At 46.1% G+C, this 17,551-nt stretch overlaps 1 protein-coding gene across 3 annotated transcripts in view; it reads left to right on the top strand.

Annotated features, from left to right (window-relative positions):
• numbl (NUMB like endocytic adaptor protein) overlaps window positions 1–15,877 on the top strand; it is a 54,690-nt gene extending 38,813 nt beyond the window's left edge. For all 3 annotated transcript variants that reach the window (XM_069186355.1, XM_069186357.1, XM_069186356.1), the window contains 5 exons: window positions 368–508; window positions 1,217–1,421; window positions 2,053–2,328; window positions 5,234–5,419; window positions 6,385–15,877. In XM_069186355.1, coding sequence (XP_069042456.1) covers window positions 368–508; window positions 1,217–1,421; window positions 2,053–2,328; window positions 5,234–5,419; window positions 6,385–7,118 — 1,542 coding nt within the window. In that variant the 3' untranslated portion in view covers window positions 7,119–15,877. The remainder of the gene's footprint in view (window positions 1–367; window positions 509–1,216; window positions 1,422–2,052; window positions 2,329–5,233; window positions 5,420–6,384) is intronic.
• Window positions 15,878–17,551: the final 1,674 nt, after the last annotated feature.

Genomic DNA, 17,551 nt, shown 5'->3' on the forward strand with positions numbered 1-17,551 from the left:
AACAAGCAGTACATGCTTTGCCTGTTGATATAGGATCAACAACAAAAAAACTGAACATAACATCACTTTATTGGCCCTATACAATTTGTTGCATTAGGAATTTGTCTTTTCACAGACCCCAGCTTGCTCTCCATGAGACACAGACACACAGACAGGGAGAGAAGCTTGGGGTCAGAGCACAGGGTCAGCCATTGTACAGCACCCCTGGAGCAGCTGGGGTTAAGGGCCTTGCTCAGGGGCCCAACAGAGTAGGATTCCTCTGCCGCCTGCGGGATTTGAACCAGCAACCTTCCAGCCACAGGCGCAGGTCCTTAGCCACAGAGCCACCGCCTCTTCGCTCGGCTCACCGCAGGCTCTCTCGCTGCAGGACCTCATCGTCGACCAGACCATCGAGAAGGTGTCCTTCTGCGCGCCCGACCGCAACTACGACAAGGCCTTCTCCTACATCTGCCGGGACGGCACCACGCGCCGCTGGATCTGCCACTGTTTCATGGCCCTCAAGGATTCGGTGAGTGGGGTCCGGTCCGCCGGGGGTCCACAGTGGCGCCTCAGATTTTAGAGAGGGCGTGGATAGTGGGTGGTAAATTTACCCCAGTATTTTTTTTTTCTTTTAATGCGGTTTTCCGCTAGTTTTGAAGAACTGTGAATGTGACAAGCCTTCCTCATGCTTTACAACCAGTATGCATCCACATTAAGTTTGCAGTAGAACCAGTGGTGCTCTTTGAAGCTTTGGTCTCGTTTTTAAAAGTGCCTCAGCAAATAAATTGATTGCATGCAATTTTAAATAATAACAATAATTCCTTACACTTATATAGCGCTTTTCTGGACACTCCACTCAAAGAGCTTTACAGGTAATGGGGATCCCCTCCACAACCACCAATGTGCAGCCCCACCTGGATGATGCGATGGCAGCCATAGTGCGCCAGAACGCTCACCACACATCAGCTATCAGTGGGGAGGAGAGCAGAGTGATGAAACCAGTTCAGAGATTAGATTCATAGATTCATTAAAGAAGTGCTGATGTTTAAGAGCAGATGTTGGTCACATAAACACAGAATTGACAGACTAAAAGGGGAGCTAGGGAGTATTGCCTGTAGACAAGCTGGCCCCTTGGCGTGAGCGGTCCAAACACGCGTGAGAGAGGAGGCTCGCTGCGCGCCCTCCGTGCGCCCGAGGCTGCAGACTGACGCGGGGCTGTGCCTGTGCTGTCCACCAGGGGGAGCGGCTGAGCCACGCTGTGGGCTGCGCCTTCGCCGCCTGCCTGGAGAGGAAGCAGCGGCGGGAGAAGGAGTGCGGGGTGACGGCCTCCTTCGACGCCAGCCGCACCTCCTTCGTCCGCGAGGGCTCCTTCCGGGTCACCTCCGCCGGCCAGCAGGCCGAGCGCGAGGAGGCCGCCAAGCAGCCGCAGGACAAGAAGAAAGGTACTGCCCCCTGTGGGCCGGGAGGAGCAGCTGCAGCCCTGTGCCCTGGTTGGATTATTGGCATTTTCTCGTGACTATTGTGCTTAGAATATCAGCTTCCACTTTCTCACTCTTATATTGGAATAATGCAGTGCGGTATCTTGCAGAGATTTCTCATACCGCCATTCCTGTTGCTTCCATTAGCTCTTGTTTGAATTGGCTGTTTTTTAATCGCACTAAACTCAACTGTATAAGAGCACGTGTATATCTGTGATGGCAGATGCAGGACAGTTGTCACCGCAGTCAGCGCAGGCTGTAGAGGTGCTCCTGCTGCTGTTTGTTCTAATAGCAAAATAATTATAATATAATAATAAACTATTTTATATACCACCTTTCTGTGGACCCCATCCTCGGCAATAAGCAAGGCATTGCTGTACTTCCTTTTCTGAAACTGGGCTCCTTCTAGTGGATCATCCACATCAAGTTATATATCTATATTTCTGGCAAGCTGAATGAGGCTCGTTTAAGATCATAGGTTGATTCTTCTAATATTTACATATTAGTTGTTCTATAATCAGGATGACTAAATTGTCCTGCAACCAAAAATGCAATTAGTATTTCATCGTCTGTGTGCCTCTCTGGTTGTTCACAGCGGAGGCTGCCTCGGCTGCCCCTGCCGCAGTGCCTCCTGGAGCTGCCTCTCCACCTGAGGGGGCCGCCTCCCCCGTGGAGAAGGCTGAGCCCGGGGGACAGCATGCCATCCCTCGCCGCCACGCACCCATCGAGCAGCTGGTGCGCCAGGGCTCCTTCCGCGGCTTCCCCGCTCTGAGCCAGAAGAACTCCCCCTTCAAGCGGCAGCTCTCTCTGCGCCTCAACGACCTGCCTTCCACCCTGCAGCGCAAGACAGACTTCCAGAGCAAGAACCCAGGTGAGGACTCGCACTCCTCCTGCTACACTCCTGAGCACACACAGCCTCCTGCTATACTCCTGAGCACAAACACACACCCTCCCGCTACACTCCTGAGCACACACGCTCCTCCTGCTTCACTCCTGAGCACACACGCTCCTCTTGCTACACTCCTGAGCACACACACACTCCTCCTGCTACACTCCTGAGCGCAGACACACTCCTCCTGCTACACTCCTGAGCACACACACACTCCTCCTGCTTCACTCCTGAGCACACACACACTCCTCCTGCTACACTCCTGAGCACATACACACTCCTCCTGCTACACTCCTGAGCACACACGCTCCTCTTGCTACACTCCTGAGCACACACACACTCCTCCTGCTACACTCCTGAGCACAGACACACCCCTCCTGCTACACTCCTGAGCACACACACACTCCTCCTGCTACACTCCTGAGCACAGACACACTCCTCCTGCTACACTCTTGAGCACACACACACCCCTCCTGCTACACTCCTGAGCACAGACACACTCCTCCTGCTACACTCCTGAGCACACACACACTCCTCCTGCTACACTCCTGAGCACACACACACTCCTCCTGCTACACTCCTGAGCACACACACACACTCCTGCTACACTCCTGAGCACACACACACACACTCCTGCTACACTCCTGAGCACACACACACTCATATTAAGCACTTTTTAATACAAACGAAGAGATGGCTGTCCATGGAGAGTTATACACTCGCCTGAAAAATAAAGGGGCAAACTTTTGCCCAGCTTTTTGTTTTCTGACATACGTTTCTGAGAATCCGAGAATTCTGATTCCTTCCCAGTGGTAGCGAGTGCAGTGTAGCAGCTAGGTGGCTGGACTCAAACGGATGGGATCTCTTTTTGCTTCGCTCTATGGAAATTCTCTGGAGCAGGGGGCCATGGTGGTTTGATTTTAGAACTGCCTACCTCTCCCAAATGGTGAACTTACAGCTATGTCTGAAAAAGAGTTTTCCTTCGTTGTGTTAGACCTGAGAAAAAAAAACAGCATTAAAGTTATTGTACAAGAACGGGATGGTGCACCACACCCAGTAGCCTGTGGGGAAACAGAGTGCCGCTTGACCTTGTGTGGAGTGGAGAGGGTTCACACAGAAATGTGTTGTAGAAGGCAAGTATTTTGATTTTCAATATTGTGGCTGCATGTGTTTGCACCTTATCATTTATAAGTGGCTCCCACAAGATCTGGCCTGACTCATCGGTGGCCGGTTTTGGGGTAGGCGTCTGTGACAGGTGCTGTACAGCGGGGCGCAGCGTCCTGGCTGCCATCCATCCAACAGGACATCACAGCGCCGGCGGCGCAGTGCAGCCATTCTTTTACTGTTCGCGCTGAGCTTCCCAAAGCTCAGACGACACAATGGCTTTATTGAGCAAGGCCCTCTGATCAGCTGTCTGAGTCGAGCGCTGCAGAGAACGGGCGACTCTTACTCCTGCCACCCCAGCAGAGCTCCAGTGACAGAAAACAGCTCAATGTGCTTTCTCATATCAGGGGGAGGGGATACCACACCCACAGCTGAGCCAATAGATCTCTGAGAAACCCTTCTGGGAATTTTCCTCCATTTGTGTGCTTGTGTGCTTTAGAGTTAAACCACACCACAGCTGTATTGTCTATCCATCCATTTTCAGAAAGTCACTCCCCACTGGGTCCTAGCCCAGAAGGCCAGATCAACACTATGCCAGCCCATCTTTCGGCAGACACAAAAACACACACAGGGATACGGGGTACCAGGTACCTGGTGCAAGCAGGGGGAGAACATGCAAACTCCACACAGAGGAGGCAGCCCCAGTCCAAAGGAACTGTGAGAGAGCGCTGGTGTCTGCCATGTAACTCCATGTTAGCTCATAGCTGCATTAGGAAACTGGTGTTAAGGTGGCTCAGTGAACGCATCAGAAAAAAATCATGAACAAGAATAATGAGAAGATTGCAAACAAGAAAAGGACCTTTCTTGATTATGCATTCATTCAAATGAGACCTTAGTGGATAATATGATTTTTTTCATCAAATCTTAGGACAAAGGTTTCCACACACCATCACAAGTTGCCAGTCTTTTTTCAAAAGAAACGGTTTAGTTCCTGCTGATGTCTGTTGCCATGGAAGCTCACATTGGCAGGGGTTCTGGTGTTTCTTCGTCCCCCCTGCCCCGCTGTGGTTGCAGCTTTGGTGAATACATTGTTGCTGTCCACTGGCAGGAGACACCAAAAAGAAAGCAATCCCAAACTCAAACAAGCCCAGACTGGTTTTGATTGTCTTCGGTGTTGCTCAGTAAATACTTACTGTAGGTAACTTAGGTACCTCAGGAGCACCTGGATAACACACATCTGTGCACCCCTTGTACAGGTTCATTGATAAATTAGCTCACCTACATGCAGACACACTTAAATAAATAAATGACTGCGCACACCATTACAAGATTGTGAGTAGTAGAAGATGCAATGATATAATCAAGATATCAGGAACAAAAAAGACATGTATTTGTTTTGTAATAGTATGATTCTTAAAATAAGCCATTTAAATAAAATCCACAGCAGGCTTCTAGCATCTAAGCCACTGTCATACTAATGAGTCAGCTGAAGCCAAACATGTCTCTACTGCTCTTGTAATGCTGCGGAGATGTCGATATTTTTCCAAAAGCAAGGACTCTCCTTTGTGCTGGGACGCTGTAGATTTGCAATCACATTTGAGGAGTACCCCAGAATCAGGTTATATTCAGAGCGATGTCTGGGAATCTTGCATAACCCATGGTGGTTGTAAATATGGGACATAAAACGGGTTGCTGAAAAACAACTGAAAAAGAGGAAGAGCTGTCCGCAAACCCTGGGGGTCCCGCTAAACTTGTGCGCCCCTGCTTTTCCTCTCTGCCGCAGTGGCCGAGATGGAGTCGGCCGCGTCCGTGCCGCCGGGGGAGGGCGATGGCATCACCGCGCTGTGCAGCCAGATCAACACCTCCTTCGCCAAGCCCTCGGAGGACCCCTTTGCCACGGCGACGGCTAACGGCCTCCCCGCCCCTGCCGTCCCCCCCGCCGTCCCCCCGCCGCCCGCCCCAGCTCAAGGTAGGCCGGAGAAGGACAACGCTCAACTTTCTACACCTCCTGCAGATCTGTGCACGCTTGGATCATTTCAGCTTCTGCAAACGGAGAGGGTGACAATACCAGTTTATAGTGTGTTACAACCCTGAGTGTGTAACTACAGATTGAGAGGCTGTGCTGATCCTGCACTCCAGTCAGCAGCTCTTCTGTCATGCTCAAGGACGTTTTCTTCATGGTTTGTTAGAAGAAGTCCATTCTTTTTTTTTTGCTTACATTTTCGAATCAATTCTACCAGTCAGCTGTCTTATCCTTAAATTGAGCATTATGCTCAGCATTATTATCCCATTGGCCCTTACCAATCATGGCCTCCTAATAATCCTATTATTTGGCTATGAATTGGCTACATTACTCTGCTCTCCTCCCCACTGAGAGCTGATGTGTGGGGAGAGTACTGGTGCTCTATGGCTGCCGTCGCATCATCCAGGTGGTGCTGCACATTGGTGGTGGTGGAGGGGACCCCATTACCTGTAAAGCGCTTTGAGTGGAGTGTCCAGAAAAGCGCTATATAACTGTAAGCAATTATTATTATTATTATGTACATTTAGCTTTTCTTTTAACCATAATATACAACAAAATGATTGTTCATATGAATGGGGTGTATGTGTGAGCTATGTGTGTACTGTATGTACATAAAAATCAGAGAATCAGATCACATTGTAGGCTGTGGAAGCTGGAAAACGACAGGAAAATTGGGGTGCGAACATGTTCTACCCCGGAAAGAGTTTTGAGCAGGGAGCTGTGTCAGCATGCGTAGGCTGCAAACGGACAGGTCCGGGTTTATTCCACGCTGAAAGGAAAAGAAAAGAGGCACAACGTTTCAGCGAGACAGGTGTGAAAGAGTTCTTGAAACACTCCTGTTGGTAACTAAGGGGTTTCCTAGAAACCAGCAAACATCTGATGTTCCCCCCCCCCCTCTTTCATCCCTACAGGGACGACGGTGTGGACGCAGGGTGAGGCCCCTGCCCAGTCGTCGCCCCCCTTCCAGGGTGGGCACAAGCGGACCCCTTCGGAGGCGGAGCGCTGGCTGGAGGAAGTGGCCAAGGCTGTCAAAGCCCAGCAGCAGCAGCAGCAGCAGCAGCAGCAGGCGGTGCCCACCATGGCGGGGGCACCTGTCTCTCTGCCCACTGCCATGCAGCCCTTCCCGATGGCCTTCGACGCCACGCCCGCCGCCGTGGGCATGTACGCTCCCCCGCCCCTTCAGCCCGCCTTCATGCCCATGCCGGCTTACATGCCCACCCTGGCCAACAGCATGACCTACCCCAGCGCCAGCGTCCCGGTGGTGGGCATCACCCCCTCCCAGATGGTGGCCAACGTCTTCTGCACCGCGGCCAGCTCGGGAGCGACTACAGCGGGCAAGGCCGGGGGTGTCGGCGGGCACAGCTTTGCCGCCACCGGCTTCGCGGTGGCGCCGTTCTCCAGCCCCGCGGCAATGAATGGCATCCCACCCGCCCCGCAAGCGCCCATCTCCACTAGCGTTGGCAGCCAGAATGGCACCGCCAACGGCACAGGCTGGCCAACAGACGCCCGGCTGACGGCGCCTGGGGATGCCCAAGAGGCCGAGCGGTTCGAGGCCCAGTGGGCGGCGCTGGAGTCCAAGTCTCAGCAGAAGGCGCCCAACCCCTTCTCCAACGACCTGCAGAAGACTTTCGAGATCGAGCTTTAACTGAGCCCTGGGGTATTAACTGTAACGCAGACATGCCACAATCAAACCTGAACCACTCTTCTTTATTTCCGAATGAGTTTTTTTTTTCCTCTCTCTTATCTGGAAGAATCACGCCCCCCCCCGTCCCCACCTCCGTCGGCCTGCCCTGTCCTCTCCATGCAAACACATGATGGTTCCTCGTTGTTTTCTCAATACTTTTCGTCTCTCGTTTCAGTGGATGAGCAGTGCAGAGCTGTTAAACCTCCAATATTTGTTTTTCCAAGTCCATGGCCAAACTGAAATATACTCATTTAACTCCTCTCTTAGAATGCAGAAAAATGAAAGTATAAACACTTAATTCCAAAACATACGGTCCAAAGTTGACCTTTCTTTGTGTCTTTTGCTTTCTCTTTCTTCGCAAGTCAAGGAGAGGAGGAAGATGATGGAAATCTTGACTTCTTAGGCTGAAGAAGACATGAGTCGAAACGTGTGACGTTCTTTTCTTCACGCATTGCAGCTCATATTGGTTGGCAGAAGAGGATGCCCGGCAGGATTATCTGGGACACCGAGAGCACTCTTCGTCGCAGGGTGAAGTTCTGTGCAGGCTGGCCCAGGGCTCTGATGTGTGCGGGTTTAAAGGGGGTCTCAAAAACATGTCCACCTCTCCTGCCGCTGAAAATCCACCTTCCTGCACGGTTTCTTTTTTTCCTCTCAGACGAAAACCCAGCGAGTGTAACCTCTGTTTCATCTGCTGTTCTGTCCAGGACAAGCTGTCCCGCAATGTCCGAAGGAGTGGGTGCCTGTTGTGTTTTATGAACTCAAGCTCCACGTTCTGATTCATTTTCTTCCGCATAGATGCTGGTAGTTGTATACAAATACCCAAGCAGCCCAGGCCTCATTAACTGTGTATGCAGCATCTAGAGCTCAACATCACAACCAGAGTTTCACCTGTTCCATAAGCCTGAAAAGAAGTATCCACACTGACCCCTACAGGTCAAGAGATGTACAGGCAGTTCAGATCATCTGTAATGATGTACTTCAGTGTCCTAATGAGTGACACAAGCCCATCAGCTGAAGGACTCCTCAGTATTGTATCATTGTAAGTATGTGTGTATGTGCATGAAAGAGGACTAGATAAATTTTCTGTTTTTTTTTATTTAAAATGAGCATTTAACCTTCCCTATCTGTACGATAATTGGAAATGTCACTCAATTTACATGCCCTTGCCAGGACACAATTGCCTCTTTCTAGACTGCAGTCTGAATCGGATGTACAGAGAGCTTTGCCGGGTCAACCGGACCAGATTCCCACTGTTCATCAGCTTTGATTGCTTTTCATGTTTTACCAGCCACTGGCTGCAAGCTGTGTCATCTGGAGTAAGTTAGTTAAATCTGGGGTAAACGTGCGCTGGCAGAAGTGTTAGTTAATAAATCAGTTTGCTTTTCTGCCTCAGCTGACAATTTGTAGCAGTACCTGTGGCTTGTAAAACAAAGTCAGGTGTTCAATCTGCTGTACAGTTAGAGTTTGACCTGTTAGCTCAGCTTAGCCCTTCAGACCTTGTGGGCTCGAAGGCTGAAAAACAGGATCCATCCTGCTTTGTGAGCAAGGCAGTGCCCTGCGTGCACGTATGATGCTTTTTAAAATGGCTTTTTTAATTTGTGGCTTCCGTTTCCAAAGAGCTTCTGATCACTATTTTCTCCATCTTACATTGTTGTGTGCAAGATATAAAATATGCCTACTTCATACACTAATAAATGGGGACAAGTTAGTGTATTCGGCGAGAAAAAGCATGCAAGTTTTAATATACAGTAAATGCCCAGTTGCTGGGTGTGCCTCAAACCCAGAGCGGTAGTAGCTGGATCCCTGGTTTGAAATGGGAAAATACAGAACTGAAGGCCCTGGTCTCCCGCATTTTCCCCGATTTCCTTTATTTAGAACATTGCCAAAGGCCAGTTTTGTGAAACATTTCGCAGGGAAAGAATGAAGTCAGATGCGCTCGGTCCTTTATTTAAGTACTATTTATTTGACATCAGATCGAATTCGTTGGAAAACTTTACATCCATTTGCTGTATATCACTTGAAACGTTTACACCTTTGAATTCAGGGATTGCCCTCAGGCACTGTGATCCATCCGGGTGTCCTGGGGACTAGAATTTGGAATGGTACACCGTAGTCTTTCATCCCTGGATAGATCCCATGTCAGCCAGTGATGGTATGCACTTAGCTGGTTGTTTAGTCCAGTGTTTTAGGTGACTAGTCTTTGTTGTCTTTTCCCCTGCTGGTGATCTTACTAGTGTGCATCAATGGTTTCGGTGCCAAAGGCACTGTAAGCGAGTGGTGTGTCTCTAGTGAGGACTGCAGCACTGGAAGTAATGGTGCTGAGCCTAACAAGTTTACCGATGGACAAAAACGATGAGGACTTGAGGCTCAGATTACTGCAGGTGCTTCTCACCCTGTTATTGCATTTTAGCCCATCAGCGGTCACAAGAAGGACTCAGACGGGCCAATCCCCTCTTCTGCACATGCACGGTTGCGCTATGAATTGAATTGAATGTTTAGTTCTTGGTACCAAATGTTAGACAGCCTACCACACGAGAGGAGTGACAAAAGATATTAACAATTGCGCTGTCAAGTCCAGTGACTTGGACAGTAAAATCATCTCGGTGTCAAAACACTTTAAACACTTTATTATGGAAATATCCTGCAGGTCCTGTGTGAGTATAATACAGCAGTGTCAGTAGTTGACAATGTAGGGGGAAGAAGACATGTAATTCTTTTTAAAAGAAAAGTGTAGTACAACTAGGATTAAAATAAGTAACGGACATACTGCATACCAATTAAGCAAAATGCATCCTGTGTGTCCTGGGACCATGCACATCATAGCTAACTAGCACTCTCAAAGGGAATCAACCCTTCTGTTTATTTATTTCTGTACAGTCTTTATTTAATGGTTGGTTAAGGAAACATAAAAATTAATGCACATAGCTCTTATCAGAAAGATACTAGGAAAAACTGTTACACACCCTACTCAAAATGCACCCCATGTGTGTGGGTTTACTCTCGGCGTAATGAGTGATTCTGCCGGTAATATTGGGAGAGAGTGCTGAGCAGGCCATTGGTATCTATATTTTTCTGAAAGGTACATGACCAGGCTGAAGGAATGTCAGGGTTAAAAAAATATAGCTTTTCAATCTTGAACAGTGGTGACATTGAGTAGACCTGAATCAGAAGTGTTAACTATGTCAACCCAATAAACTCATCAGATCAAAAGTGAAACCTGAGCCAGAGGAAATAATAGGGAACTAAGGGGACCCTATTATATTTAATGCTAAGATTTGGATTTAATGCTAAGAATAGAAGTTGCTTCTGTACACAAAGGGTTGTGGCTGTCTGGTGGCAAGCCTACCAGCCATACTGTTGAATGGTATCCTTCAAAAGAGTGGCTGGATGAAATCCTTGGATCATTTAGTTATAAGCAACCAAATGTGGTCGATGGTTTCACCGGCCTCCACAATGTTACAACCACTATCATCTTCTTCTGGTTTAAAAGGCCTGCTCTCTGCTCTTAGGCGATTCAGCTAAAGGCCAAGTGGAGAAACAGATTAACCTGCGACTTATACCAGTTAAATAAGAACAAAGTCTTGAATCATTACAAAAGTACACCAGTATCGCTGCCATTAAATTGATTGTTACTGATTAGAAGGATCTCTGGGAATTAATTATTGACCAATGTGGATGGCAATTACAGCTAAACATCGACTCAGAAGAAGAAAAAAACACTCTTGGACTCTGCGAGACCCACGATGGGGTTCCATTTTTCAGCCTTAAAATCTAGCTCTGTAGTAGATTTCATTTTTTAAAACCCTTGACTCTTCTCTTCGTCTTGGATATCTCTTCTGCTTTAACTGCACATACTGTATGTTCTTACACTTTACAAAGATTTCATTTCAGTCCCCAAAACACTTTTTATTTTTAACTCAAGCATGTTCCAACCCCTAGCCTTTTACATCATATTCTCCCTAGATCCTCTACTGTACATCCTTGTCATAAAGTTTGAAGATCTAGTGAACTTTTGAATGTAGAAAGGTGGGGCTTAACTCGGGCAATGTCTGCTTGGTATAGCGGGGAGCTCAGATGTGTTCTTTGGATGGTATTTTGAAGTGGTGGATGATGGGGCACGCTGGTGTTGGGTGTGGATTTCAAACTGTTACCTGGAGCAAAGTGAGGAATGTGAGGCTGGACTGTTTCTGGCAAGTTTAGAGAAGGCTGAAAAGTAAGGAAGTGAAAGAGAGAGGAGTAGAAACGTGCACACATATTGTTTCCTGTTTCTCAGAGCACTTTTCCATTCTGCACAATCACAGTCTCTCTGTGTACCTGCCCCTCTTTCTCCCTTAACTTCCCTAATAATCCTTCCTTAACGTCACGCAGGTCGCTGGACCGGCGTTCATGTTGCGAAGCTCTGCTGTTAACAGGCTAACTTTCTTCACTAAAGAAAAACAATTTGCTTGTTGCCTTATACAACTGAGCATTAAGATACGAGTTTAAAAAAAGTCCTGCTAACAAGGACTGTGGTGAAGAAGACATTTAGGGAAGGTACAATTGAAATTCAGCTTAAACCAAAAAATAATAATAATAACGTTAAAAATATAAATGCAAGTTAAACAAGGCTGTCGGGCTATGGGTACAGGACATACAGGTACTTCAGGGCACTTTAAAAATTGGGCATTGTGAAAAGGTGACCAAATCTCTTAGGAGAAGCTGGAAGACTCTGAGCAAGAGGTGGCTTCCATACAGAGAACTCGGCACAGATGAGGAACCACGCTGGTTAAAGGACGGCCAGAGAGAAACGGGAATGTGTTCATCAATTACACAGAGGAAGGCTTGTGGAAGGGGGACGTGGAGGTTGACTCCAAACAAATCTCACTTTTGCCTATTTTTGTGAAAAGCACACAAAGCGAGAGGAGAGCAGGAGGATTGGTGTGTGGGTAGTTCCGATCAGGACAGGAGGCGGAGAGCAGCTGCTGCAGTGGCAGGTGGGGAGGCCCAGGGACAGACAGGGACAACATTGGACATCCCCACCCCAAGAGGTGGACTTCTATATCCACAGAGGCTATGAGGGAATGAAATAATAATAAAAAATACTGCTTACACGTTTATAGCACTGTAAAAAAAAAAAAAAAGTTTAAAAAGGACATATCTGGCCTCTTTTTGGTAGTGTTCTAGCTAAGTGACTATTAAAATTTGACCAGGAGTCCCTTCACAGAGCTCAGAGTTTAGGCCCGAACCTCCTGGCTGGGAAGCCTGTTTAAGGCATCAACAACTCTTTGTGTAAAGAAGTGTTCCCTATTTTATGTTTTAGCTTTCAACTGTGAGTCTGTGTCTTAGTTCCACTATTGAGTGTGAAATTCTCCCCCGAGTTGAGCCATCAGTATCTAAGGATTTTATGTACCCGGGCCACATCTTCATTCAGTCTTCTGTTCCAGACTGAAGAGATTTTAATCCCTTAAACCAATCGTTCTAAACCTTTGAAACAGAATGCCCTCATTTCTGTTAACACAAAACCACAGGGCCCCTATTGTTTTTATTTATTTATTTTATTTAAACTTTTCTTAGAAAATAATTTAATTTTAATTGCTATTTGTGCGTTTAATCTCGTTTCAATGAAAAAAAATAGTTTTAACTTTAAAAGTAGTCAAACAGATTGAAGGCAGTATGAACCGAATTCACACTTCAACTTCTGTTCATTTAAGAATTTGCCTGAAAAATGATGAAAGTGAGCTTTCATGCTAAATATTTACTAGAGATTTTGAAATTCTTGGCTCTGTGGAAGAAGGAGCATTATGCACTTTCACCACCTAGTCGGTCGAGCGCCTAGTTTTGATCATGGAAGGTGCAGAAAATCCATCCTTGCGCAGATCGGTGGCTGAAAATGGGGCAAGGATGTATATAACTTTATGTAGACAGGAAAGTATTTCAACCAAAGCTTCTCCCAAGTCAACTGATAGATGTCTCAGGCAATTCAAAGGTTTAATTAACATTTTGTATTATAAAATGACTGTTGATGGATCAGACTTTGTCTGTGGTTTTGCCAACTCAAATTTTGCTTCAGAGAATTTACTGTTTAGCAGCAAATACACGTCGGAGACACATGGAAGCTTGATTAGAAGGCGAATCTTACTTTTCTGCTTATAAAGTGCTGTAAAAAACTTTGCCTTATAGTCTGAAAAATGTGGTACGGATTTTGGATTAGCTGTATATAAAAAGCTCCTGCATCCCCCTTTGGATACTTACATGCCCCCCTAGGGGGTGGTGCGCCCCATCGGTTGAGAACCCGAGCCCCAGTCCTGTACGTTTTATAGCTTCTTAATAATTCCATGCATCTATATAGCGCTTCTCATCCCAAAGGATCCCAAGCCGCTCCACAGACAGGAGGGGACCCATTTCCTCCACCCCTGCATGGCAGCTGGAATGAAGGGGGAACCGTACGGAGGCCAGCTTGCTCAGGCCCCGATGGGAAGTTAGCCAGGACACCGGACCAATACTTCCGAATGGTGCCAGGGATCTTTCATGAGAGCGTAGACAGGACGAATCAATGCAATCCTCAAATTTCCAAAGGTTCGGACCAATTTAAAGACGGTATTTTTCACGGGAAATTGCAGAAACAAGAACAGTTCACCATTAAGGACCAGACCTCCCTTAACTAGACATATATTATCCAGTTACTTGCTCAGTGTTCCTGGTCTTTAGGAACATGTCATCTGTAACCTCTGGAACATTCTGGATTGGGGATCTCCATGACCAGCACTGGAGACCCCAAGTATGCACAGGATTGGGATGTCTAATCTAATGGGAAGGAGGCTGACAGGGATAGCAGTTGGTCCAGACAAACATGACCTTGGTGTTGCTTTTATCAGTTAAAGGAATTGGGAGTCAAAAACATGGGAATGAATGCTTTCGTTTTCTCTTAACGATAAAGCAGATTCACGGGTGAGCGCAGAGGTGCTGGATGTAACAAAAGCCAACAGAGCTGCAATGAAACTGAAACTGACTCCAATCTGTATTTTGTGAAGGAAGAGATTAAAATGGCCTAGTCTACGTTCTGAACAGTGTGGAGAAGGGGATCAGTTATGTTTTTGGTTGTACAGTCCAAGAACGTATGCTGGGCAGTAAATGCATTTTCAGATTTGTTTTCTAAGCATACACAAGCACACAGGACTGAAGCTGTGTAGGGGATAACATCTTTAAGTGTTGACTTATGGCTATCCTTAAGACCTAGGGTTCTGCAGGTTTTACAGGTAAAGTTCTTCTCAATTAATGTCCATTTAAGATCTAAAACTGCAAGTTTAGAGGTTGAATGAGAACTTGATGATCCTTCTGATCCTCATAATTTTCCCCAAAATAAAAATGGAAAAAGGGAACTTTTCACACCAGCTGTTTTTGTTTTTTTCTGCTGGAGAAACATCCATGAATACCAACATTCTAGCTCAACAGCCTTTGCTGTTCAAAGGGGGTCAAGCAAGGCATCTTTGACTGTTATAGTGTGGCTGGAAACTGCGTTTTACCATTAAAACCCTCGACAGACCCACGTGCACGATGCATTTGAAATAACGATTTCTCATTTTTCCCCCTTAGATTTTTTTTTGAAGTAGTGCAATTTAATTTAATTTAACACCGTGCACGGGTTTTACATTCCTCTCCACATTCCAGTCACGCCAAATCCCATGTCCCATTTCCATCGGGTGTTGTGCTGGACACATGCTCCAATCCACGCTTAGTGCATGTTGCTCTTCTTTTCCTCAGTAAACATTGCCAGAATACACGCATCAGAGGAAAATCAATTGCTGTAGAATTAGACTGTTGTAACCAGGCAATCGTGGGACACGCTCACACTCCGTCTCTGATTCTGCAAGTGGTGAAGCAGAAAAGCTAATTGGGGTCACTGGGTTCACACTTCACATTTGCTGCCGGCAGTACCCGCCATCTCCCCTCGCCCGTTTAATCCCAGTATTTCTGATCGCTAAACGCATGTCCAAGTTTCCGTCCAAGTTTTTTTTTACTGAAAATATAGGATCTTCTGATTTTTTTCCCCCCCAATTTCATGGATTGGGCAGAAAAAGACGATGGCTTTAAATAATGGTTGCAGTACCAAGAGTGTTTACATGTTATTGTGTTACCATCTGCTGGCAGTAAGTGCCAAGTCAAACCTACCCACTGACACTGATTATTGGTTACCAACAGTGATCCACCTCTGGTCTAATATTGCATATACTTTTCTCAGAGTTTATTTATAATAACCTTTAATTTGTCTTTGCATCAGGATCATATGTATTGGCAAGGCTGACCCATAATTATGTAGCTCTCACAATACAAGAAAGGCTGTCCTCTGTTTGTGGTCCTGCATCATGAACCAAGGCCCAATTTAATCTGTTTGAGTACAAGGTACGTTGTATAAAGAGCCGGGTGTTGGGTGTGTAAACGGTTTACTCATACAAGCCGTCTTTGCCCCTAGTTCCTTCCTCTTTTGCGAATCGAGAAAGTATTTAATGTCATATTGAAAACCTCCCCCAATCCACCACCACCTCTGGATTTGTAGGTCATTATGTTAAAGAAGAAGAAAAAACTAAATTACCTCATAAACTTGATTGTAAACTGTAGTGTAGTGGTAACAAGCCAGTTGAAGCTTATTTTTAATCTTTATTTACAGATTTTTGTATCTAAACCTACATATTTGTATTATAATTACATTGTACAAAGATAAATAAATAATATAATGTTAAAAATGGTGTTATGATTTTTTTTTTCCTGGCGTATTGGTCTGTGCTGGATCATCTGTTTCTGTCTCTACGTAAGCGACCGCCAGACTATTTGTCCATTCTGCACTCACTGGCCAAAATATTAGATACCCTCCCCTCCAATGAAACAAAGAAACTCCCTCGAGCTGGTAGGCAATACATGGCAGGCTACAGGAAAAGGGACCGACTTCCATCGCCATTCCCTGGCCAGCACAATCCCCAGAACTCAATCCTGTTGAGAACCTGTGAAAACAGATATCAAGTCTTACACCCCCCGTTGTCTGAACTTCCTCAGCATTGTACTCTGACAACAGTGTCCTCAGGGCCTCAAGGAAGTTGTCAACAGGAAAGACCGACCAGCAGAGTCTGTATGCAGGCCTGTGTGTAGCTAGTACTGTATAAAACAGTGTCCCGCCACCTCTCCCACATTTAATTTTATTTTAAATGTATACATGTGAAATCTAACCGTTATCTTCTTTTACCGGTAGTGACCTTATTCATAAAAATACGGTTTAATTATTTTTTTTTTTACATTTCCCGCTTCCCCCGTAAGGGAAAAAAAAACTGAATTCGTAGTTTATAAATGTAGTCGGAAACGAGCTACAACAACGGCTCTTTCATTCGTGTCTTCTTGTGACACCACTCCCTCCGAAAACAGACCCATTCAGCAGAAGCCAAGCTAGTTTAACAGCGGACTGTTTCCGTTATTGTTTTTTTACATATAACACACGATCAGAAGAGCCAGCGTCTGGCCTGCAAGATGAGCTTCTTCGGTCGTCAAGGAAACGGGATCGAGTGGGTAATTCAAATACGTCCGAATAGCTCCTTGTGCGAGGAGTTGAACAGTACGTAGAAATTATGTCAGGAAGTTAACTGGTTAAAAAAAACCAACCTATTCTAATCCGGATCGTTTAAATGCCGCGCAGACAGGAGGTCAAACTGGATTTTATTTGTCTGTTCTCGAAACTAACATTCGGTCCACCGAGCTCGCGTCTGATAATTAAAAATAAAACGCGTTAAAACTTTTTAAAAACATTTGAGTTCGTGAATTGACGTGGTTTATGAGATCAAGCTGGAATATTGATACGGTGTCTGTTGGCACTTTTTTAAACGAGTAAGATCATAAACTGTCTATTGTTTACCCTGCACTTGTACTGTACGTGATGCACAAGATGTGCAAAACAGTCTTAACAGAGAGTTTTGAAATGGCGATGTTCTCGGGATGTGACCGTCATTCTTTATTTCCGTTATTACATTACCTCTGGGCTGAGTTAATAGTAATTAAATAATGCTTGTTTCACAGAATGCATGTTAACCGTAAAACACCACAAAGGCAAAAACAGCTGTTAACACCTGTATGCACAGTTTCAAGTCTACAAATGGCTGAGCTCCACACACACTGTCTGGTTGAATATCTGGCTTCTCCAGACGAGTTCAAGAGGCAGCCCAGCATGTCCGAAACACACTGATGATCAAGACACCGTGGCAGTTCAAGTCTCCTTGCAAAGAATGCTCATGACTGGTGTGTAATAATTTCCTCTTCGACAACAGTGTGAAGAGAGAGTTTATTCGTTTTTTATTCGAGATCATCACAATGTCGAGATATAGCATTGGGAGAGGAGATCTTAAATGTTGTAACACCCCGCCCTTCGATTGGCTTAC

This window comes from Lepisosteus oculatus, chromosome 3 (assembly GCF_040954835.1).
Source record: "Lepisosteus oculatus isolate fLepOcu1 chromosome 3, fLepOcu1.hap2, whole genome shotgun sequence".
Lineage (NCBI taxonomy): Eukaryota > Metazoa > Chordata > Actinopteri > Semionotiformes > Lepisosteidae > Lepisosteus > Lepisosteus oculatus.